The sequence below is a fragment of the Pipistrellus hanaki genome (assembly GCF_964339955.1).
Source record: "Pipistrellus hanaki genome assembly, chromosome: 15".
NCBI classification, from domain to species: domain Eukaryota; kingdom Metazoa; phylum Chordata; class Mammalia; order Chiroptera; family Vespertilionidae; genus Pipistrellus; species Pipistrellus hanaki.
In genome coordinates this window covers 41917181-41941574 of record NC_140517.1, presented here as the reverse complement: position 1 = coordinate 41941574, position 24394 = coordinate 41917181, and the positions used below count along the sequence as shown (strand labels likewise).

Genomic DNA, 24394 nt, shown 5'->3' with positions numbered 1-24394 from the left:
ACACCACCTACTGGGGATGTGCCCACAACCAACGTACATGCCCTTGACCGGAATCGAACCTGGGACCTTCCAGTCTCCAGACAGATGCTCTACCACTGAGCCACACCAGTTTCGGCCCCACTTGTTCTTCAACATGGACATAAGCTTCTTTCTTCCTTTCTTTCTTTCTTTTTCATGTTTTTTTTAATTTAATTTTATTTTTTTAACTCAATCTTTATTGTTCATATTATTACAAAGGTTCCTCATTTCTTCCCCCCTCCACCAGGTTCCCACCCCACCTTCCGCTCCCTCCCCACCCCCCATTGTCCTCATCCATAGGTGCAGTTTATGTTCAGTCTCTTCCCGCATCAACCACTCCCCCTTTCCCCGAGAACAGTCAGTCCACTCCCCTCCCATATCGCTGACTCTACTACAATCAACAGCTAATATTGTTCATCAGGTTTTTCAATCTCCTTTTTGTTGTTGTTGTTGTTGTTGTTTTTTTAATTAATAAACTTTTACATTTCTAAGAATAAATTTTAAATGACGTAAGCTTCTTTATCATTGCTTGACTAGTGACCGGCCTCCCCACCATCCTACTAAACCAGGTCTATCTTATTTACTGCTGTATTCCTAATACCCTATTCAGGTCTTAGCACACAGTAGGTGCTTAATGTGCAGGATGAAGAGCAGTCCAATGTTAGCTCAATCACCTGGTTTTATAGTGAGAGAAACTGGCTCCCAAGATGGTGATGCTGGCACCTTCCAAGGGCCTTATAACACCCCCATTTTATAGATAAGGTGTCTGAGCCCAGAGATGTGCCCAAGGTTGCCCAAGGCCCCTCCTCGGCTCATACTCAGTAGGTCATGCTGGCTCCGAAGCTAGGACTTTACCTACTATCAGCAGTATGCCCCTTGTTCTGGCTTTTATCATTTATATCTTGGGAATCTTCCCGCATCGGTACACACTGAGCTGATTTCTCCCCCCCCCCTACAGCGACATCTACCGTTCTATGGCTGTATTGTAATTAATTAGCTGGTCTCGATTGATGAACACTTGGGTTGTTTCCCATCTTTGGGCTGCAGCGAACATCCTTGTCCTTAGGCCTTGTTCACATGCTTGAGTTTATTTATAGGATCCATTCTTAGAAATGGAATAGCTGATACGAGCAGGTGTGCATTTAAGTATTTCATAGGTATGGCCAAACGGCCAAAATGGAAGCACCAATTTAACGTACAACAATAGGAGAGAGGCTGTTTCCCCACCGTGCTAGCAGGCTTCGTACCTTTGCCAAATGAATGTTCAGTTCTTCCCCACCACAGCTCCAGGTCCATGGTTCGGGGCCGGTTAGCTCTCTGTGGTTGACACATTCTCTCCCCTTCCCCAAAGTGGGTGAGCAAAGAGCTCCTCCACCTTTTAAGTTAGAGCCCAGCACGTAGGAGGGGCCCAACCTCCCTGCCAGCTAGGAGAGGCAAGCCTGGTTTAGAGATGCCCCCTCAGTGTTCACTGGAGCTGGCGGCAGAGGGCGCCAGTGAGCCGAGGGGAGGGCTCACTCCCGCTCCCCCTGGCCCTCCGCCTGGTGGTGGCTGCGCTGGTGAAGGAGCAGGAGGCGTCTCTGGCCGAAGGCCTGGCCGCAGCTGGAGCAGCGATGTCGCCGGGCGCTGGCCCGGCTGCTGGGCGCGGTGGGGGGGTCGTGGCACAGGCGGTGGGCAGCCAGTTTGGAGGGGAACGAGAAGGCCTTGGGGCAGTGTGGACACGGGTAGGGGCGGGCCTCGGTGGCGTGGTGCGTGTGTCGGTGCGCAGCCAGTTTGGAGGGGTAGCAGAAGGACTTGGGGCAGTCCGGGCACGGGTAGGGGCGGGCGGGCGCGTGCGTCCAGAGGTGGGCGGCCAGCTTGGAGCGGTGGCCGAAGGCCTTCGGGCAGTGCGGGCACGGGTGCGGGCGGGCGCCGCTGTGCGTGAGGCGGTGGGCGGCCAGCTTGGACGGGTAGGAGAAGGCCTTGGGGCAGTCGGGGCACGGATGCGGGCGGGCGCCACCGTGCGCCAAGCGGTGCGTGGCCAGCTTGGACGGGTACGAGAAGGCCTTGTCGCAGTCGGGGCACCGGTGCGGGCGCTGGGGCGGGGGGCGGCGGCGGGGTCGCGACGGCGTCTCTGTGGGCGCAGCAGGCCCCGGAGCCGACTGTGGGGGCTTCTTGGACGAACCCTGCTGGCGACCTGGGGTACAAGAGGGCTGGTGGGCTCCTGGCTGCAGCCAACTCCCTACATCTAGTCCAGGCTCCCCTGCCCCCGCCCCACTCTGATATGTGAATGTATCTGGGCACCTCAAGGGTCATCCTGAAATTCCTCAAATGGCATGTTTCTGCTCTCCAGCCGCTGCCATCCATCATCCTAAACGGTTCCAAAGCATTACCTACCTGCATCCCCAAAGCGAAAACTTTCTCAAATTGCTTCTAGTATTTCCCCAAGAGAGCACCCTGAATTCTTTCTTGCATGCCATCCTCCTTGCCCCTCCTGTAATCTCCTAAGTCCTAGAAATGATCACTAAGGGCCCTGCAAAGCCAACCCAGGACTCCCCAGAACGTCACATTTTAGGGGATCCCAAACTGTCATCACCCTGGGCTCTGAAACTTTCACCCTGAGATATTCTCGAAATGAGATTCTCTTCGCCCCGTTCCTGGAGAGTGCCTCCCCCCAACAGGGCCGCTCTCACCTCCGCCTTTGGTCACTGGCTCCTGGCCTGCAGGACGAGGGTCTGTGGCCTCAGCCTCCGGCTCTGGGTCTCGCTCCAGCATCTTGCTGGCCCAGGAACCTAAAGGGGGGCCCAGGAGGCGGAGGGGCGTCGCTGGGGATTATCAGGCTGATGGAGCTAGGGCTGGAGGGCCTAAAATCTGGGGCCAACCTGTTTACGGAGCCTGGTCCTATTTAAATCTGGGATCCTAAGCAAGGCTGGGAGTTGCTGGAAGGCGGAGCCTAAAAGCACAGTGGGCGGGGCCATGCAAATGAACGCAGAAGCATTCCCTTTGCCGTAGCCCCAGGGCTGGAGCCTTCCAGTGGAGTAGCTTGAACTCAGCGCTCCTGGGTGCAGGGGGCGGAGCCTCTGTCCAGAATGGGCGGCGCTACGCAAATAGGACCCCCAGTCGGCTGCTCTGCAGCTCAGGCCCAGGGGCGGGGCCTAAGAACTCAGTGGGCGTGTCTCTCACAACTTTCCCAGGAGAGGGGCCCAAGAGCTCCGGCGGGATTTCAGGTCAAAGAGGTGTCTTTACCTTTTGGCTTAGCCTCAGTCCATTGACGCCACGAGGACCGCTAAATTTCTTCCCCTCTGCTAAATGTCATCCCCGGTGTGGAGGTGAAGCCGTGGAGGGTAGAGAGGAGACCTGGAGGGGGACAGAGAAAGAAGGTGGCGCCCGGGCCTCGGGGTCAGGGCATCCGGACACCAGAACACCCTCCCACGGCTCAGGCACCGAGGCAGCCCCACCGGAACCTATGCATCAGCATCCCAACCGACCCCACCCCGGGAGATTCTCTTCCATTTCCCCAAGACCCAAGCCTCTGGGCCCAGACCCCGGCACTCTCACCTGCGGGCTGCACCTCCCCGGGGCGGGACGGCGGGCCCTGCTCGCGGAGGCCGAGGTCGCAGCCCCGCTGCCCTCGGATGCGACGGAGCTGCGCCGCACGCCGTGCACCCAGCGACCGGAGGGCCGGGCAGGGCGCGCTCGACAGCGGCGGGGTCCAGCCTCATTGCCATCCCCTCCTCCCTGCGGTGCGGGTGGGGGCGTCCGTACGCAGGCGCAGTCGCGGCCGGGGAGACAGAACCGGAGGAGGGTGGGTGCGCCAGGCAGCCTCGTTGGTGAGCAGGCGCAGAGCTGCGGGCCGAGGACGGCAGGAAGGGGTACAGAGGTTTGCGGGGGGCCTACGGCGGCTGAGGGGAGTCAAGAACGGGCGAACTGGGAGACGCTGCACTTAGCCCTCCCTGAGACGGACAGCGCCCAGCACAGGCACCTTGGCTTTTCTTTCCTTCCTTCCTTTTCTTTCTTCCTTTCTTTTCTTTCTTATATATTTTATTGATTTTTTTACAAAGAGGAAGAGAGAGGGACAGAGAGTTAGAAACATCGATGAGAGAGAATCATCCATCAGCTGCCTCCTGCACACCCCCCACCGGGGATGTGCCCGCAACCAAGGTACATGCCCTTGACCGGAATCGAACCTGGGACCCTTCAGTCCGCAGGCTGACGCTCTATCCACTGAGCCAAACCGGTTTCGGCCACCTCGGCTTTTCTGCGCCCGCTTCCTTCGGGGCATTCCCCCGGGAGCCCGCGGGCCCCTCCGGGTGCAGTTTGTACAGCCCGCTGCCCGCTGCCCGTGCTCGCCGTGGCCGCAGGCTTTTGCAAAAAGCCTGGCTGATCCCGGGACGGTGGGCGGGGCAGCGCTCACGCCCAATAAAAGGCACTTATTTGCATAGCGCCCAGGCGCCCTTCGCCATTGGGTGGTTCAAGATTTCCCCCGCCACGCCCACTCCAGGGGCGGGACCCAGGGGGTGACGGAGGGCAGCGGCCGCGAAGTGCCCAGGCCGGCGTTTCCCCAGGGGTTGGAGCGCCCGGGGCCGCTCCCGGAGCGACGTGCTTTGCATCCTTCCGCCCCTCACCTCCCGGGAGTGAGTGCCAGGGAAGTGCCCACAGAAATCTCCGGCGTGGTGGTTCTTCAGCCACCAGGTCTGCCAGCCCTGGGAGCGGAGGGAGTTCACCGGAGGGGTGATTTGGGCTCCGGAGCCAGACTGCCTGGAATCTTGGCCCTGCCGCTTTCTAGCTGTGTGACCCTGGGCAAGGCACTTCTTTTTCCTGGGCCTCAGTTTCCTCATCTGTACAATCCAGGTTGTTGGGATTAAATTCAGTAATCAATGGGAAGTGTTTAGAACAGTGCCCAACAAATTAGTCAGTTCTACCTCAGGGCCTTTGCACCAGCTGTGCCCTCTGTCTCCAAGGCCCTTCGTCCATCAGCTTGTTTGCTGATTCCCCCTTCGGGTCTCAGTTCAAATATCTCCACTGCAGAGGCCTCCCTGCCCACCCTGTCTCACAGAGCCCCCTCCCTCCATCACTCTGTGGTCTTGTCCCCTGTATGCACTTACCGTTGTATACCCGTCTTCTAGCATGTATGCTCTGTTAAGACGGACAACTTGTCTGTCTGGTTAATTTCTCTGCCCCAGAATCCAGAACAGCGCTTAGCACATGTTAGATGTTCAATAAATTCGTGTCAAATGAATGTTTGAAAGAATCAACAGCCAGAAGCCCTGTGTAATAAGGCAGAATGATGGAGAAAATTAAGAACTTTAGACCAAAGAGTTGGCAAGAGGTCTAAGCTGAATGGGAAACCAAGGGAGGGTTTTAAACACAGAAAGTGATATGAACTGGTTTAGGTTTTCATATTCTTTTTAAAAAAAATATATTTTATTGATTTTTTACAGAGAGGAAGGGAGAGAGATAGAGAGCTAGAAATGTCGATGAGAGAGAAACATCGACCAGCTGCCTCTTGCACACCCCCTACCAGGGATGTGTCCGCAACCAATGTACATGCCCTTGACCGGAATCGAACCTGGGACCTCTCAGTCCACAGACCGATGCTCTACCGCTGAGCCAAACCGGTTTCGGCTTTTTTTATTGAACCATATTGTTAGGTTATGGAACATTTCAAACATACACAAAAAGAGAGGGATCAGAAGAGTAATTAACCCCATAAACCCATCACCCAGGTTCAGCACGGCCAAATTTATTTTATCATCCTCTCAACATCCCTCCTTGAGCCTACTAAGATATTTTGGAGCAAATTCCAGATATTTCACCCAGAAACACTTCAGTCTGTGTCTCTAAAAAAACAAGATCTCTCTCCTTTAAACATAACAACAATATTGTTATCACACCTTTCAAGTTTCAGAGTTGTTTCTATGTTATCAGCCCACGGTGTTCAATTTCCCCTGATAGTCCCAGGTGAATTTGAACTAAGCGGGTCAATTGAAAAAAAAATTCACATCCTCATTGTTCAAGGATCACCTGAGTATCTTTTTTTCTTTTCCAAACACAATGTTACACTCCATTTCAAACATTCAGAGAATTCAAGGATAGAACTGTTCTCTGCATTAATAACAGAATTGGCCAGCATCAACAATTATCCAGTCATGGCCAATGCTGTTTTATTTCCCCCACCATTCCTCCCAGATGATTTTAAAGCTATATGCCAGGCATCATAACTCATAAATATCTTTTTATTGCACCTGCTTTGTTTGGACCAGGATCTAAACAGGATCCACACATTGCATTTGTGTGATGTGACTCCAGTTTCTTTTTCATGGCCCTCTTAAAAGGCAAACGCTGGTTGCTGCATGGAAAATAGATTGTAGGGAGGCAGAGTGAAGAGGCAGTGAGATATTAGTTATAATGTAAATTGCCAGCATTTAGTTAGCACTTTAAAAATATATGTATGCTGAGACCGGTTTCACTCAATGGATAGAGCGTCGGCTTGGGGACTGAAGGGTCCCGGGTTCGATTCCGGTCAAGGGCATGTACCTTGGTTGCGGGCACATCCCCGGTGGGGGGTGTGCAGGAGGCAGCTGGTCGATGTTTCTCTCTCTGTTTCTAGCTCTCTGTCCCTCTACCTTCCTCTCTGTAAAAAATCAATAAAAAATATATTAAAAAAATATATGTATATTTTTATTCACCTCAGAGATGAAGGGAGAGGGAGAGTTAGCAACACGAATGTTGAGAGAGAATCATTGATCTGTTGCCTTCTGCATGCCCACCACTGGGGAATTGAGCTGCAACCTGGGCATGTGCCCCGTACCAGAATCCACCCTTCAGTCCACAGGCCGATGCTCCATCCACTGAGCCAAACCAGCCAGGGCTAATTAGCACCTTTTATATACCAGAAACTGTTCCCAGCGATTTATATGCATTCATGCATTTAATACAGGGGTGGGGAACCTTTTTCCTGCCAAGGGCCGTTTAGATATTTCTAACATCGTTCTCGGGCCATACAAAATCATCAACTTAAAACTTAGCCTGCTATATCTGGTCAGGTATTTAATGAACGCACCCTTAACGCCTTGGCAGGGCCAGACTGAATGATTTCACGCCTGATATGGCCCAAGGGCTGGATGTTCCTCACCTCTGAAACCCACAGCAACTTTCTAAAACAGGGGTCCTCAAACTTTTTAAAGTGGAGGCCAGATCACGGTCCCTCAGAGAGCTGGAGGGCCGGACTATATGAACTACTAATTCCTACTGTAACACCTTGGCTGCGCTCACTGCCCAAAAAACCTGGCGGGCAGGATCAGACTCCCCTGGGGGCTGCATGTGGCCCGAGGGCCGTAGTTTGAAGACCCCTGTAAAAGGAGGCACTACTATTATTCTCATTATACAGAAGACGGAAATGAGGGAAGAGGCCACTTTTCCAAGGTCACACAGTGTCACCCCCTGCAGCCTGGCCCTGGAACCCAGGTAATTTGCATTTATGCTGCCTTTGGACTGGGGCGGGGTGTGTGTGTGTGTGTGTGTGTGTGTGTGTGTGTGTAATGCTGGGAAAGTGGCCTGAGGGAAGGTGAACTCAACAGGGCTTACTGATGAATTGGGAGGAGGTGGCAAGACAAGGAAAGGGTGCAGGGTCGTTGGACTGGGCCTAGGACAACACTGAATCTCCAAAAACTTTGCAAACATGACAAGAAAGCAGTTATTATGGTGACTAGACTGAACGTTAGAAACAAAGTTTAGAATTCACATCACTGCTATCGGCACCAGGAGAAATGCCTTCCTTCTATTGAGGTAGTTGTGCCCCTTCCCTTTCTCATAAATACTCATTGCCTTTGTCTCTTAATCTGATCATTATTTGGGCTTCTGCCTGAGTTAATAACTCTTGGATAGCTGTTCTTATTGATAAACACCCGTTTGCCTCTTAAAAAGAAAAGAACATCTCACAGAGCTGACCCTAGGTAAACCCCAAAGGGTGTTTGGGATTAAACCGTGGGGAGGGTTCTAAACACTTGCCCTAAATGGGGGTGCAGGGGTGCCTGTGATAGTCAGCTGGCCACTGTCATGTCCAGCAGGCCTTTGAGCCTTCGAGGAGCAGGTTACTGGCTTAGCAATTCTGCCAAAACATCAGGAATGGGTGCCCCAGGGGTGAAGAGGTCTTTTTGGGGGCCCCTCACAGTCAAGATTGCCTGAGAGTCCCCATTTTGCTGGTCCCCCTCCCTCTCCTGAGCTTCTGGAAGTCCCTTGTTTTAGCCCTGATGTCTGTGCCTCTCTCCCCATTCAGATTAAGGACTCACCTCTGGGATCCCAGCTTCACCCAGCTAGACTCAAGCATGCAGAAGACGTCAATGTAAAGAATGAATGGGTAGCCCTAACCAGTTTGGCTCAGTGGATAGAGTGAGGGACTGCAGACTAAAGGGTCCCAGGTTTGATTCTGGTCCAGGGCATGTACCTTGGTTGTAAGCTCGATCCCCAGTAGGGGGCGTGCAGGAGGCAGCTGATCAATGATTCTCTCTCATCATGATGTTTCTATTTCTCTCTCCCTCTTCCTTCCTCTCTGAAATCATTAAAAATATATTTTAAAAATGTATTTTATTGATATTTTACAGAGAGGAAGGGAGAGAGACAGAGAGCTAGAAATGTCAACGAGAGAGAAACATCGACCAGCTGCCTCCTGCACACCCCCTACCGGGGATGTGCCCACAACCAATGCACATGCCCTTGGCCGGAATCGAACCTGGGACCCCTCAGTCCGCAGACAGACGCTCTACCACTGAGCCAAACCGGCTTCGGCTGAAATCATTAAAAATATTTTTTAAAAAGTCATAAGGAAAATATATATAGAATTTTATGCATTCTGACACTCCTAACATTTTCTTAACCTTTTTCATATTTCTAGGCTATGCAGTTTGTGAATTTTTAAAAAATTATCGCAAACTCCAGAAAAATTTCTAATATATTTACGGAGAAAAATTCACGTCGAAGTGGAATCCAAACCTCTGTTGTTCAAGGCTCAACTGGAGTTGCTAGAAATCCTTCCGCGGGAGCCGTGCCTCTGGCTGGAAGTCAGGCGGCTCCTCTGAGCCAAAGCGACTTAGACCCTCCGGGAGGAGTGGGACGCCCTGTTCTCGCTGCTGGTGCGATTCCAAAGAGCAAACTTTCTGACCGAATCCGCTACACAACACAGCCGCTCACATCCAAGTCCTTGGGGCAAAGGAACAAAAGCCCCTTGTCAGGGGTTGGCATCCCAACAAAAGCCAAATGACCCCAGGATATCTTGATTTTGCAAGATATAATGCAAAATTCTTTTTTTTTATTTTTTATAAACGACTTCATCCTGGGAAGAAATAAACATTCCTGAAGAAATACTAAGCCATGTTATTTTCTTTCGTTCTATTTATTTATTTTTCTTAGCACTTCTTAAATAAACTTTAGACCTTGGCCTGGTAGCTCAGTAGCCAAGGGCAGGTTCAACCCCCGCCCCCCCTCAGGGCACATACAAGATTCAACCGATGAATGCACAAATCTCTCTCTCTCTCCCCGCTCATTCCCTTCCTGTTTCTCAAATCATCAATTAAAAACATTAAAACTTTAATGGGATCAAGTGTTCTGGGAGTCACGCACCCTACGTGACCTGGAACCAAACTCCCCGCCCCACCCCCCCCCCCCACCTCCCTCCGACCCTCCTTTCCTACAAGGCGGCCCGGGGCTGGGAGCGCACCGGGGCCCCCGGGTGGGGTTCCCCTCTCCCCGGTCTGTGCTTCTCTCTGCGTCTCTCCCTCGCCCTGAGTGTCCCCGGTTTCCCCCGTTTTCTCGGTCAGCGGGGTCTCTGAGGTCCCCTCGCAGCCCCAGCCCGACCCTGCGGGGCCCACGAGGTCTCCCGGCCCGCAGTGCCCGCGCCTGCGTCCGCGCCCGCGGCCCCTGTATGGCCCGCCCCGCCCCCTGCGCCCGCGGCCCCTTTAAGGCCCGCCCCGCCCCCTGCGCCCGCGGCCCCTTTAAGGCCCGCCCGCCCCGCGCCCGCCCCGCCCTCCACGCGCGGCCCCTGTAAGGCCCGCCCCGCCCCCTTTAAGGCCCGCCCGCCCCGCCCTCCACGCGCGGCCCCAGTAAGGCCCGCCCCGCCCCCTGCGCCCGCCGCCCCTGTAAGGCCCGCCCGCCCCGCCCCGCCCCGCCCTCCACGCGCGGCCCCTTTAAGGCCCTCGCCCGCCCCCGAGGTCCGGAGGTGCCCCGGCTCCAAGGGCGCCGCCTATCTCAGTGTCCCTCGGCCGGCGCGATGGCGGGGGCGGCGCTGAGGACCGCGGGGCGGCAGCTGAGCCAGCAGCGCGGGGCGAGGGCGCCGGTGCTGCTGCGGCAGGTGAGCCGCGCCGGGCCGGGCGGCCGCCGGGGCCGAGGTCCCGGCGCTGTGAACCGGGAGGGACCTGGGGGACCGGGGGCCCGGGCCTTCACGGGGCGGGCGGGGACTTCCTGGGAGGCGGGGTGTCGGCGCCTGGCTCCGGGGCCGGGGTTCTGCTTCTGGACCTTCCGGGGGGGTCGCGTCCAGGCCGGGCTCCCGGGGCTCGCGGGCGGCGGGTCTGCTCGGCGCTCTCACCGGCCCCTGCCCCTTCTCAGCTGTTCGAGCCCAAGAGCTGCACCTACACGTACCTCCTGGGCGACCGCGAGGCCCGCGAGGCCGTCCTCATCGACCCGGTGCTGGAGACGGCGCCCCGGGACGCCAAGCTGGTGCAGGAGCTGGGGCTGCGGCTGCTGTTCGCCGGTCAGTCCGCCGGACGCCCCGGGCCGGGGCGGGGGCTGCTGGGACCCCTGTCCCGGGCCCCCCTGGACCTGCCCCTGTGTCTCCCTCCAGTGAACACCCACTGCCACGCCGACCACATCACGGGCTCGGGGCTGCTGCGCACCCTGCTCCCCGGCTGCCGGTCCGTCATCTCCCGCCGCAGCGGCGCCCAGGCCGACCTGCACATCGAGGATGGACAGACCATCCGCTTCGGGCGCTTCGTGAGTGGGATGCTTCGTGAGTTGGAGGCCCGGGTCCGAGAGAGGGTGGTGGCCTGGGCTTCCTGGGCTGCAGGGGGGCCTGGGTTCCTGACCCCGAAGTTGTACCTCTGGGAGCAGGCGGGCCCCTGGCCCCGGGGAGGTGTGCCTCTGGCCCAGCCCTGTAAGTCAACAGCACTAGGGAGTTGCCTACAGCTCTGGGGCAGCTCCTTTGGCCTGGCATCTCCAGGAACGTTGATTGGGGGCTGGAATGCCAAGGCCAAGGCTGAGGGAGAGCCCAGCCCTGGCTTCTGAGAGCCACCGTTGGAGCAAGTAACATGCTGTCGCTCAGGACTAGGGTGAGGCCAGCGTGGGCCTAGGGCGCACCGGTTAAGGAGGCCTCACTGTCACGGTCAGCACCTTGGCCCCTAGCAGGCTAGCTCAGTGGGTGAGAGCGTCCTCTTCATACACCAAGATTCAGTCCCAGGTCAGGGCACATACAAGAATCAATTAGCCGCCGAAACCGGTTTGGCTCAGTGGATAGAGCGTTGGTCTGTGGACTGAAAGTCCCAGGTTCAGTTCTGGTACGGGGTGTGCAGGAGGCAGCTGGTCGATGTTTCTCTCTCATTGATGTTTCTAGCTCTCTATCCTCCCTTCCTCTCTGTAAAAAATCAACAAAATATATATTAAAAAAAAAAGAATCAATTAGCCGAAACCGGTTTGGCTCAATCAATGGATAGAGCAGTGTTTTTCAACCTTTTTTGGGCAAAGGCACACTTGTTTCATGAAAAAAATCACGAGGCACACCACCATTAGAAAATGTTAAAAAATTTAACTCTGTGCCTATATTGACTATATATAAAGTAATTCTCTTGAATAGGAATCAAATAAACACAAAGAAAGTATTTTATAATTACTTTATTATGAAATATTAAGTAAACAAAATAGTGAAAAATTATAAAATTCTTGTCTTGTCTGCACCTACGGCACACCAGGCAACATCTCGCGGCACACTAGTGTGCCGCGGAACAGCGGTTGAAAAACGCTGGGATAGAGCATCAGCCTGCCGACTGAAAGGTCCCAGATTCGATTCCAGTCAAGGGTACATCCCCAGTAGGGGGTATGCAGGAGGGTATGCAGGAGGCAGCTGATCCATGTTTCTCTCATCGATGTTTCTAACACTCTATCCCTGTCCCTTCCTCTCTGTACAAAATCGATAAAATATATATTTTTTAAAAAGAATCAATCAATGAATGCATCAGTAAGTGGAACAACAAATCGATGTTTCTCTCTCTCTCTTACTCTCTGTCTCTCGCTCTCAAATTAATGATTTTTTTAAAAAAAAGAAAAAAAAAGAAAAAAAAGAGCACCTTTGGGTGAACTTCCTTCTTTAATGTTGCGCCCCAGGCACGGTCGGCTCACCCTGGCCCCAGCCCTGTTATTGCTTCACACCAGAATGATCTTCCTTCACCACAGGCAGGTTTCTGGCCAGAATGGCAGCCCAGGGTTAAGGTGGAGGGCGGGAGGGCACTGGGGGAGTTGCCCCCAGAGGTCTGGCAGTGCTTTTTTCTTTCTGATCGGAGTTGCCAGAGATACAGAGAATTCGGCTGACCCCGGAGACAGAATGTCTGGTGACAGGGTGAGAAATCAGTCTCCAGGTTAGAGGATTTGGCTCAGTGGAGAGAGTTTGAGTCAGAGCACTAAGCAGAAACGAGGGCTGTGTATGGGATCAGAAGACTTGGCTGTAATGGTTACAGCCTCTTTATTGCTAGCCTTTCTGAAAGCCGGGAAACAGAACGCATGGTACGTTTATGGACACTGCACCCAGCAGCCAGGTGCTGAAACGCATCTCTTGGGCTGAGAAGCCTCAGAAGAGCGAGAAATGGTCCGGTTTTGTGTCAAGATCAGCCTGTTGTTAAATGGAACGAGTGATGTTTTCAGTGAGTGAGGCTGAAGGGTTTAGCCAGGGAGATTTAGCTTCAGCGTTTTAAGCAGCTTTGTTGACTTAATTCATGAATCATCAGACTCACCCATTAAAAGTGTACAATTCAATGACTTAGTGTAATCCCAGAGTGATACAAATGTCACTGCAATTAATTTTTGAGTATTTTTTCATCATTCAAAAAAGAAACCCCATAACCTTAGCTGTCATCTGAGCCCCTCCCTCCTCTCATCCCTGCAGCCTTAAGCAGCCATTCATCTGCTTTCTGCCTATAGAAATGGAATCAGATACTCTGTGGCCTTAGGTGACTGGCTTCTGTCGCTGATCATAATGATTTTAAGGTTCATCCATGTTGTAGCAGAGCCCTGGCAGGTGGTTCAGCTGGTTGAGTCCTTCCCGTGCACCGAAATGGTTCTGGTCTGGATTCCAGGTCAGGGCAATGCCCAGGTTTTGAGTTTGATCTCAGATAGGGGCATGTACAGGAGGCAGCGGATCGATTTTCTCACTTTCTCTCCCCCTTTCCCTTTTCCTCTAAAAATCAATAAAAGCATGTCCTCGGATGAGGATTAACAAACAGACAGACAAAAAACATGTAGCATATATCAGTGTTTCATTTCTTCTTTTTTAATCCTCATTTGAGGATATCATTATTGGTTTTGAGAGAGAGAGAGAGAGAGAGAAACGTCGATGCGAAAGAGAACATCAACTTGTTGCCTTCCGTACTTGCCTTGACCAGGAATGGAACCTGCAACCTTTTGGTGCACAGAATGATGCTCCAACCAACTCAGTCACATCAGCCAGGCCCCCTTCCCTTCCCTTCCCTTCCCTTCCCTTCCCTTCCCTTCCCTTCCCTTCCCTTCCCTTCCCTTCCCTTCCCTTTTCTTTCCTTTTTTCTTTTTTTGTTAATCTTCACCTCTTGAAAATCAATGTTTTTCCATTGATTTTTAGAGAGTGGGAGGAAGGGGGGAAGACACACAGAGAGAAACATCGATGTAAGAGAGACATATCGATTGGTTGCCTCCTGCATCCATTCTTACCAGGTTGAGCCTGCCACCTGGGTACGTGCCCTTGGCCAGAATCAAACCTGGGACCCTTCAGTTCACAGGCCAATGCTCTATCCATTGAGCTAAACCAGCTAGGGCTTCTTCTTCTTTTTAAAAAATATATTTTTATTAATTTCAGAGAGGAAAGGAGAGGGAGAGAGAGAAACATCAATGATGAGAGAGAATCATTGATCAGCTGCCTCCTGCACACCCCCTACTGGGGGTCGAGCCCACATCCCGGGCATGTGCCCTTGACCAGAATTGAACCCGGGACCCTTAAGTCCATAGGCCGATGCTCTATCCTTTTAGCCAAACCAGCTAGGGCATATGGCTTTTTAAAATTTTTTTATTGTTACCAATAAATATTTTATTGTTACAAACAAATATTCCATTGTTTGGTTATACTACATTTTATACATCAATTTATTAGTCAATAGACATTGAGTTGTTTCTATATTTTTGGCTATTTTGAGTTGTCTTTATCTGGTTTTGGTATTAGGGTGATGCTGGCTTCACAGAAGGAGTTTGGAAGTGTTCCTTCCTCTTGAATTTTTTGGAATAGTCTGAGGAGGATAGGTTTTAGTTCTTCCTTGAATGTTTGGTAAAACTCTCCTGTGAAGCCATCTGGCCCTGGGCTTTTGTTTGCTGGAAGCTTTTTGATGACTGTTTCAATTTCTTCCCATATTTTTGGCTATTTTGAATAATCCTGCTATGAATAATCATGTACAAGTTTTTGTGTGGACGTGTGCTTTCATTTTCTTTGCGTATATACCTAGGATAAAATTGCTGGATCATATGCTAACACTACATTTAACAGTTTGAGGAAATGCCAAAATGGCTGCACCATTGTATGTTCCCACCAGCAGTGGATGAGGGTTCCCATTCCTCCACATCCTTGTCAACACCTGTTATTTATTTAAAAATATATTTTATCGATTTAAAAAAATTTTCTTTTTTTTTTTTTTACAGAGAGGAAGGGAGAGGGATAGAGAGTAGACACATCGATCAGCTGCCTCCTGCACACCTCCCACTGGGGATGTGCCCGCAACCAAGGTACATACCCTTGACCGGAATCGAACCTGGGACCCCTCAGTCCACAAGGCTAAGCTCTATCCACCAAGGCAAACCAGTCAGGGCAACACCTGTTATTATATGTCATTATGAACACTGAGCATTTTGTTATTGGGTTTCACCCAAGTTCTTTGTACACCTTTAGGGATGGGCACAATTTTCTCTCTCCCTTATTTCTTCTCCACCCACGTTTGTTGTAGTTAATCCTCACTGAGCAATATTTTTTTCCCATTGATTGTTAGAATGGAAGGGTGGAGAAGAGACAGCGAGAGAGAGAGGGAGAGAGAAACATCGATGTGAGAGAGATACATTGCTTGGTTGCCTCTTATATGTGCCCTGACTGGGGTCAGGATGAGATATGTGCCCTTGACTGGAATAGAACCCAAGACCCTTCATTCCGAGGGCCGAGGCTGTATCCACTGAGCTAGGCCGGCTAGGGCTATCCATTCCCCTCCTCCCCATTTATTTATTTATTTCCTCACCCCAGGACATTTTTCCATTGCTTTTTAGAGAGAGTGAAAGAGAGAGGGAATGATAGAGAGAAACATTGATATGAGAGAAACATCGATTGGTTGACTCCTGCACAAGCCTTGACCAGGACCCAGACTGGGGAGGAGCCTGCAACCAAGGTATGTGCCCTTGACCGGAATCGAGCCTGGGACCCTTTGGTCTGCAGGCTGATGCTCTGTCCACTGAGCCAAACCAGCCAGAGCTCCCCCCATTTTTTAGAATTGAGTTGTAACATACATATAATATAGAACATACTGCACATGTGCAGCTTGGTACATTTTTCACATGTTTTCACTTGAGTATCCACCATCCAGATGCAGATACAAAACATGTCCAACACCATATGGCTTCCTTGTTCCTCTCTCTGGCATTGACACCTCACCAAGGGATCATTCTTCTGTCTTAACCTTAGATTATTTCCGCTTATTCTGGACCTGACAGCCAGGAATCATACAGTGCGTACTCTTTGGTGCCTGGCTTTTTTCTGTTTTCGTCTTATTTTTTAAAAATATATTTTTACTGACTCTTAGAGAGAGAGGAAGAGAGAGGGAAAGGTAGAAACATCTATGAGGGAGAAACACCATTGATCGGCTGCCTCCTGCATGTCCCTCACTGGGGATCAAGCCCGCAACCCAGGCATGTGCCCTCACCAGGAATCGAACCAGCAACTCTTGGTTCCTGGATTGACTCTCAACCACTGACCCATACCAGATGGGCTTCTTGTATTTAAAAAAAAAAAAAGGAAAAAAATCCTTAACTGGGGATATTTTTCCCATTGATTTCTAGAAAGAGTGGAAGGGAGAGGGGGCGGGGAGAGATACCGAGGTGAGAGACACACATCAGTTGGTTGCCCCTCACACATGCCCCTTCTGGGATTGGAGAACCTGCATCCGAGGTACGTGCCCTTGACTGGGAATCAAACCCGAGACCCTTCTGTCCGCAGGCCAGTGCTCTAACCACTGAGCACCTGGCCAGGGCCGGGCTTATTTCGCTGTACATGATGCTGCATATGGTTATAGTTCTTTCCTTCTTTTGCTGTATAGCAGGGGCTGACAAACTTTTTCTGTAAAGGACCAGATAGTAAATATTTTCTGTTGGCAGGTCTCTGTTGTAACTACCCTGTTCTCCTGTTGGCACGAAAGCAGCCACAGATGATGCTTTCTTACCAATGAATAAACATGCCTGTGCTCCAATAAAACTTTATTTATGGCCACTGACATTTTAATGTCAACAATTTTCATGTGCAATGAAATAATCAGTCTTTTATTTTTTTCAACCATGAAAAAATGTATCAACACTTCTTAGCTTTCAAATCTTACGAAAGCAGGTGGCAGGCCCAGTGCATCGGCCATAGCTTTCCAACCCCGATATAGGATATTTCATTGTGTGAATTTATGACACGGTATCCATTCTCCTTTTGATGGCTGATTGCAGTTTTAGGCTATTATGAATAGTTCTGCTTTGAAGATTCTTGAACAAAATCTCTTGGTCAATATTACCCTCAGATTCCAAGGAGTGGACTTGCTGGGTCACAGAACTGACACATGTTTAACTTTAGTAAGAACGGCCCAATGGTTAATTTTATTATTTATTTATTTATTTATTTATTTATTTATTTATATTAATTTCAGAGAGGAAGGGAGAGATAGAAATATCAATGATCGGAGAGAACCATGGATGGGCTGCCCCCCCTGCACGCTCCCTACTGGGGATCAAGCCTGCCACTCGGGCTTGTGCCCTTGACCGGAATCGAAACTGGGACCCTTCAGTCTGCAGGCAGATGCTCTATCCACTGAGCAAATCAGCTAGGGCTATCCCCAGATATTTTATGAAAATTTTGAAGCATATAGACAAGTTAAAAAATTTCACAGCTTCCACCTCTACCCACCTATCACTTCATATTATTTTGTTTCCACAAAAAAGGTTTAGCCTTGGCTGGTGTGGCTCAGTTGGTTGGAATGTTGTCCTGTGCACCAGAAGGTCTTGGGTTTGATTCCTAGTCAGGACACATACCGAGGTTGTGGGTTCGATCCCCGGTCTGCATGTGTACAACAGGCAACCAATCGATATATCTATCTCACATTGATTCTTTTTTCTCTTCTTTCCTTCCTCTAAAAAAAAAAAAATCAATTACAAAAGGTTTAGCTGATGGAGGCTCAGAGTATTTAGCTATTTAGCTACAATGGGAAATGATAATTAGGGTTTTTGAGTAGAGAGGGTATAGAAAAAAATGCATGGTTATAACAAGATCAAATACTTGGAAGAATGGAGCAAAAGAAGAGATTGAGACCAAGGGAGACCAAGGGAAAAGAAGCCGAGAGTTTACTTGCCACCAGGGGGCAGTGTGAGCCATAGGAACTGCAAAGTGAGTGCCCTGCGGGCTTGCACTGATCCCCTTTAAGAGTGGATTAGCTGATGGAAGTAGTTTCAGAAGTTAGATCATTAGGGTCATATTTTTTCCCTGACAGTTGCTTCCCTGCATTCAGGATTCTTTTTAAAAATATATATATTATATTGTGGGTTTTTTTGTTTTGTTTTTTTTACCGAGAGGAAAGGAGAGGGATTGAGTGTCAGAAACATCGATGAAAGAGATAAACATTGATCAGCCGCCACATTAAATATTTGTGTATATGATCATTAAATTTTAATGATAATTTTAATGACTTGTTAGTATTCTATATTTATATTAGTATGTTTATCTTTTCTTTATTGATTTGCAAGACCTGTTTGTGTATGAAATATACTGACCACGTGGTATGTGTGTTGCAGATGCAGTCCCCAGCTTGCTTGTTCCCTTTACATGTTGTGGCTGGTGTTTTTGACACTGCAAGACTTCAGGTTGATTTAAGTCAAACCATTGATCTTGTCCATACGATGTATGACTTTAGGGATCAGATTTGCGTGTTCTTCTCTGACCAGAGGTCATGTACTCATTTGTACTTTTGTGGCTGTCACATTTTTATGGTTTATTTTCTTGCCTTTAATTCATTTGGAGTTTATGCTGGTGTGAGGTTTGAGCCTGGAAATCTAACTTAATTTTTTACCAGATAGGTAATCCTGAGGTGACCCTGGGGTGGGGCGGGGGCTCCGGGGTCAGTTCCGCCGCAAGGGCAGACCACTGGCTTCTGGGTGACTGTCTGTCCTTTCCCTCCCGGCAGGCCTTGGAGATCCGGGCCAGCCCCGGCCACACCCCGGGCTGTGTCACCTTCGTCCTGGATGACCACAGCATGGCCTTCACCGGAGATGCCCTGCTCATCCGAGGCTGTGGGCGGACGGACTTCCAGCAAGGTCCCAGCCCCTCCCCTTAGCCTGAGGTCTTCTGTGGTTGTGTGTGTGCCAGGGTTTTAAGTATCCGAAGAATGAATGAAGGAGTGTTAAACACTTTTTTTTTCTTTTTTAGAGAATTTCACTCTTTAAAAAAAAAAAAAAAAAATATATATATATATATATATATATATATATATATATATATATATATTTTATTGATTATTTTACAGAGAGGAAGGGAGAGAGAGCTAGAAACATTGATGAGAGAGAAACATCGACCAGCTGCCTCCTGCACACCCCCAACCGGGGATGTGCCCTCAACCAATGCACATGCCCTTGACTGGAATCGAACCTGGGACCTTTCAGTCCACAGACTGATGCTCTATCCACTGAGCCAAACTGGTTTCGGCAGGAATGTTAAAATCTTAAGGACTCAGGGTTAAACTCAAGGCATTTAGCTGCTGAAGTGGAGGTGGAGAGTTAGATTCAGAGATTAGCTGATGAGAGAACAGTTAGGTTGAGGGTTTTAGCTGTGAGGGGACAGTTAGATTCAGGGGTATGTTAATGATCTATTGCTGTGAAAGCAATTACTCCAGAGTGGAGTAAAACAATGATTAACATTCATTATCTCACAGAGTGTCTGAGAGTGTGGACTCTGGGGCAGCCTAGCTGGGTGGTTTTGGCTCAGGATCTCCCGTGAGGTTGCAGTCAAGCTATGGGCCTGGGCTGCAGTCATCTGAAGGCTGGCCTGGGGCTGGAGGATCTGCTTCCATGAGGCTCATTCAGATCGCTGGCCAGCTGGCCCTGGCTCTGGGCTGGCGTCCTCAGTTCCTCCCCGAGGGGACCTCTTTGTGGGGCTAAGTATTGTCACGGCAACATGACAGCCCAATTCTCCTTAAAGGGATGACATGAGAGAGAGAGAGAGGCCCTAGTTTTTTTTTAAATGACCTAGTGTCCTAAGTTACCTCTGTCATATCTGCAATAACTTATTTATGAGATGCAAGTCCCTTATCCAAGCCACTAAGTCAAGGTGAAGGGAATTCATGTTACATTTTTTTTAGTGTGTCAAAGAGTTTGTGGACATATTTAAAAACCCCGTAAGGGGTTTAGCTGCCGGAGGTGTGGCGGGTGGGGGCCTGTGGGGTTCGATTCCGGAGTGTCGCTGCTAGGAAACTGGTAGTCAGTGCTCTGATTGCTTGGGGGCCATGTCAGATTCGGGTTTGGCTTTTGGGGGAACTTAGATTCAAGAGATTCACTGTGGAAAGGGGGTTTCAGAATCTCAGGGTTTGGCTGGTCTTTGGTGTGTGAGTGTGTGTGCGTGCGTGTGTGTGTGTGTGTGTGTGTGTGTGAATGTGGGGTTGACAGAAGATTGGATGGATTTAGCTGCCTTTTGGGAGGAGGGCGACACTGGATGTTTGAGCTGGCAGTGGGTAACTTTTTTCCTCTCACCTCTCTCCTTTTCCTTTCATCTCTGTCTCTGTCTTTTTCTCTCTAAGACTCCTATTCTCTCTTTATATATATTTAAATATACTTTTATTTGTTTCAGAGAGAAAGGAAGAGGGAGAGGAGAGAGAGAGAGAAACATCACCGATGAGATAGAATCATTGATCGGCTGCCTCCTGCATGCCCCACACTGGGGATAGAACCCACAACCTGGGCATGTGCCCTTGGCTGGAATCGAACCTGGAACCCTTTAGTCCGCAGGCCAACGCTCTATCCACTGAGCAAAACCAGCTAGCACTCCTATGCTCTTCGCCCACTCCCAAAGCAGTCACGGAACGGGAGGATTTAGGCTGAGATGAAAGGTGGAAGAACATTCCAGAGAGGCTTTCCCCGCCCCCGCTGAGGGCGCAGGGCTCCGTGTGGGAACCGTGGCGCCATTCTCCTCCCTTGCCTCACGCCTTCAGAGTCTTCCATCTTCCCGCCCACACCACTTCTTGTCATCCCGAGGGAGGCCCAGTCGCTTGGTGCTTCAGGGTTCATCCCAACCTTACCTGCAGCCATGCTGGATCTGTCACCATTCCCCAGTTACTTGTACATGCTGCTCCACCCGCCTAGAATACCTCCCCTCTCCTTCTCTACCTCAGTAAAGGGGTCCTGGCAGGAAATGAGGTTTTAGCTACCTCCCACCCTTTCCTTGAGGGAAGGGCTTAAGGGGCCTCTCTTTCTTGTCCTCTTGATCCACTGACCTCTGAGCTTTCCCTCCCCAGGCTGTGCCAAGACCTTGTACCACTCAGTCCACGAAAAGATCTTCACGCTCCCAGGAGACTGTCTGATCTACCCTGCCCACGATTACCATGGTGAGGGCTTCCTGGAGGAGGTGTGGGACCTACACAATTTACTACTGTTTGACAGGGAGCATGGGGCGACAATGCTGGGGCATGGGACTACAATTCCCAGAGATTCCTCCGGCCAAAGACCGGTCATGTGCTTATTATGTGCACTGAGTGTGGATGGAGAAACCACAAGTCCTAGAATTCCTGGGGCGCATGAATTTTCCTGGGACCTCTTCCTTGGGAACTGTGAGAAACTACATTTCCCATATTGCATGTGGAGGAGGGGTAGCAATTTCAGGAACATGCCAGGTCAGAGAGATACCCCAGAGCCTCCTGGGAAATGTAGTCCTGAGAGGCCTGAGGCACCAAAGGATGGGCATTGCTCTCCCTCTCTTGGCCACTAGGGCTCACAGTGTCCACTGTGGAGGAGGAGCGGACTTTGAACCCTCGGCTCACCCTCAGCTGTGAGGAGTTTGTCAAGGTCATGGACAACCTGAACTTGCCCAAGCCTAAGCAGATAGGTGAGCAGTTGGGAACCTGGACCCTGGGTCAGAGGGAGGAGGGTGGGGGCCTAGACTCCTGGGTCTGAGGGAGGAGGGGCTGGGGGCCTAGACTCCGGGGCAGAGGGAGGAGGGCTGGGACCTGGACTCCTGGTCTGAGGGAGGAGGGGCTGGGACCTGGACTCCTGGGTCTGAGGGAGGAGGGCTGGGGACCTGGGCTCCTGGTCTGAGGGAGGAGGGGCTGGGGGCCTGGACTCCTGGGTCTGAGAGAGGAGGGGCTGGGAGTCTGGACTCCTGGGTCTGAGGGAGGAGGGGCTGGGGTCCTGGACTCCTGGGTGTGAGGGAGGAGGGCTGGGGCCCTGGACTCCTGGGTCAGAGGGAGGAAGGGCTGGGCCTGGCCCCCTGGGTCTGAGGGAGGAGGGGCTGGGGACCTGGACCTCTGGGTCAGGGAGGAAGGGCTGGGGCCTGGATTTCAGGATCAGAGGGAGGAGGAGGCTCAGGGCCAGAACTCCAGTTTTCCAAAGAGGGCCCTTAGGATTTCTGGGCCCCATTTAAGCTTGAGGGGAGGGCTCCTCCTGGGGCCCCTTGGTCTCACCCTTGGTTTCTTCCTTTCAGACGTTGCTGTGCCAGCTAACATGCGCTGTGGGGTCCAGACCCCCCCTTCCTGACGGTGTCTCTGTCAGGTGCTCATAGCCATTAAAAATGCACTAGATGGGGGGAGGGGGAGGTGCCAGCACCGGGCCTCTCTCCTCTTCCCCCCCTCACCTGCCCTCAAACTTCTTAAATAAAAAAATAAAAAATATATTTTTGCTGTGAATCTGACTTCTGTCTGTTTTCTGGGGGAGCCATTTGGAGGTGCTTGGAGGGAGGTTAGTTCTGGTCCCTGGAGGGGCCAGAGAGCAGGGCGGGGCGGGGTCCGGAGAGCCCCAGGGAGATGTTCTAACTCCCAAGGCAGGCTCCCCGCTCCTTGGTGAGGACTCCGTGCTGAGTCTGAGCCCCTTCCCTCTGTGAGACCCAGGATCAGGCCTCAACTTTCTCATCTGTAAAACGAGTCCATATGTGTGAGGTACTTGGCCAAGTGTTAACCACTATTTTCTTTTAAAGGAAGATTAAGATTTTTTGTGTGGCCAAGACTGGTTTGGCTCAGTGGATAGAGCGTCGGCCTGCGGACTGAAAGGTCCCAGGTTCGATTCCGGTCAAGGGCATGTACCTTGGTTGCGGGCACATCTCCAGTAGTGGGTGTGCAAGAGGCAGCTGATCGATGTCTCTCATCGATGTTTCTTTTTTTTTTTTTTTTTTTTTTGATTTCTTAGTAGATTTATTAGGTTTGATGACAATAGAATTTTAAGACAGTTGATACATATGGTTGAATTCCAGAATTTACTCTTATTTATTTACTGCTTCCTTTTAGAAGGATTTAATGTAATTGGATTTGACATGTAATATTATAGTTATGTATAGTATTTTTATTTTTATTTATTTTTTTTAATAAGTTTTTATTTTTCATATTATTACAAATGTTCCTTCCCCCCCCCCCCCACCATTGCTCTCCTCCACCAGGTTCCCACCCCACCCTCTGCCCTTTCCCCTCTCCCCATTGTCCTCATCCATAGGTGCACAGTTTATGTTCAGTCTCTTCCCACGCCCCCCTCTCCCCTTTTCCCCAAGAATCGTCAGTTCACTCCCCTTCCATACCTCTGATTCTATTATATTCAACAGTTAATATTGTTCATCAGATTTTTTTAATTTCCTTGGTTTTTAGATTCACTTGTTGATAATTACGTATTTGTTGTTCATAATTTTTATCTTTGTTTACTTTCTCTTCTGAAAGAACCCCCTTCAGCAATTCATATAATTCTGGTTTGGTGGTGATGAACTCCTTTAGCTTTTTTTTATTAGTGAAACTCTTTATCTGGCCTTCGATTCTGAGTGATAGCTTTGCTGGGTAGCTTATTTTTGGCTGTAGGTTCTTGCTATTCATCACCTTGAATATTTCTTGCCATTCCCTTCTGGCCTGCATGGTTTCTGTTGAGAAGTCAGCTGACAATCGTATAGGTGCTCCTTTATAAGTTACTACCTTCTTTGCTCTTGCTTCTTTTAATATTCTCTCTTTATCTTTTGCTCTTGGAATTTTAATAATGATGTGTCTCGGTGTGGTCCTCTTTGGATTCCTTTTGTTTGGAGTTCTGTGCGCTTCCTGGACTTGTAAGTCAAATTCTTTCACCAGGTGGGGGAAGTTTTCTGTCACTATTTCTTTCAGTATGTTTTCGATATCTTGCTCTCTCTCATCTTCTGGAACCCCCATAATTCTGATGTTGGTTCGCTTGAAGTTGTCCCAGAGGTTTCTTACATTATCTTCAATTTTCTGGATTCTCTTGCCTTCTAGCTTCTGTGGAGGAGTGTCTTCTGGCTCTTTATGTTCCAAATCTTTGACTTGATTCTTGCGATCTTCCCTTCTGTTTTTAGGACTCTGTAGAATATTTTTTATTTCAGACAATGTATTCTTTATTTCTTGTTGATCCCTTATCATTTCTTGTTGACTCCTTATTAATTCTAGTTGATCTCTTTTCATATCCTCATAGGCCTTATCCATCTTTTCTAGGAAATTCTTGAAAAACCTTATAAGCGTAGATTTGAACTCTATATCCAGACGCTTTTTGTCCTCCATTTCTTTCGTTTGTGATCTATTTTGTTGTCGCATTTCACAGTTACAGATGGGACGGGGTTTCAGGGTGGAGCCTGCAGCTTTGGCTTCCGTCAGCCCCGCCCTATGCGGGTCCTTCAGTGCTCGCTGCCGGCGCCTCTGAGAGAAAGGTGCCCTCGATTTTCGCC

The 24394-nt window shown here is 50.3% G+C and overlaps 2 protein-coding genes across 3 annotated transcripts; one reads left to right on the top strand and one right to left on the bottom strand.

Annotated features, from left to right (window-relative positions):
* Positions 1 to 271: 271 nt before the first annotated feature.
* On the bottom strand, positions 272 to 4323 carry ZNF575 (zinc finger protein 575). Of its 2 annotated transcripts, XM_084860779.1 has the most exons (4): positions 3553 to 4323; positions 3241 to 3351; positions 2688 to 2786; positions 272 to 2191 (listed from the first exon to the last, which is right to left on the bottom strand). In XM_084860779.1, exons 3-4 carry the CDS (start codon positions 2767 to 2769, stop codon positions 1530 to 1532), a joined length of 744 nt encoding a protein of 247 aa, XP_084716905.1. In that variant the 5' UTR covers positions 2770 to 2786; positions 3241 to 3351; positions 3553 to 4323; the 3' UTR covers positions 272 to 1529. The 2 variants fall into 2 exon arrangements, with proteins under 2 accessions (XP_084716905.1, XP_084716906.1); XM_084860780.1 differs by lacking the exons at positions 2688 to 2786; positions 3241 to 3351; positions 3553 to 4323 and adding an exon at positions 2388 to 2670.
* Positions 4324 to 10127: 5804 nt separating this feature from the next.
* On the top strand, positions 10128 to 22337 carry ETHE1 (ETHE1 persulfide dioxygenase). The gene is made up of 7 exons (XM_084860777.1): positions 10128 to 10339; positions 10594 to 10738; positions 10829 to 10977; positions 18678 to 18807; positions 20997 to 21086; positions 21467 to 21583; positions 22178 to 22337. Exons 1-7 carry the CDS (start codon positions 10259 to 10261, stop codon positions 22228 to 22230), a joined length of 765 nt encoding a protein of 254 aa, XP_084716903.1. The 5' UTR covers positions 10128 to 10258; the 3' UTR covers positions 22231 to 22337.
* Positions 22338 to 24394: the final 2057 nt, after the last annotated feature.

Excerpts from the sequence above, each read along its gene's own strand:
- ZNF575 (XM_084860779.1), bottom strand. The coding sequence starts at position 2,769 with ATGCTGGAGCGAGACCCAGAGCCGGAGGCTGAGGCCACAGACCCTCGT. Across the intron at positions 2,192-2,687 it reads GCCAGTGACCAAAGGCGGAG|GTCGCCAGCAGGGTTCGTCC; the intron begins GTGAGAGCGGCC and ends CTTGTACCCCAG.
- ETHE1 (XM_084860777.1), top strand. The coding sequence starts at position 10,259 with ATGGCGGGGGCGGCGCTGAGGACCGCGGGGCGGCAGCTGAGCCAGCAG. Across the intron at positions 10,978-18,677 it reads CCATCCGCTTCGGGCGCTTC|GCCTTGGAGATCCGGGCCAG; the intron begins GTGAGTGGGATG and ends CCCTCCCGGCAG. Across the intron at positions 21,087-21,466 it reads CCCTGCCCACGATTACCATG|GGCTCACAGTGTCCACTGTG; the intron begins GTGAGGGCTTCC and ends CTTGGCCACTAG.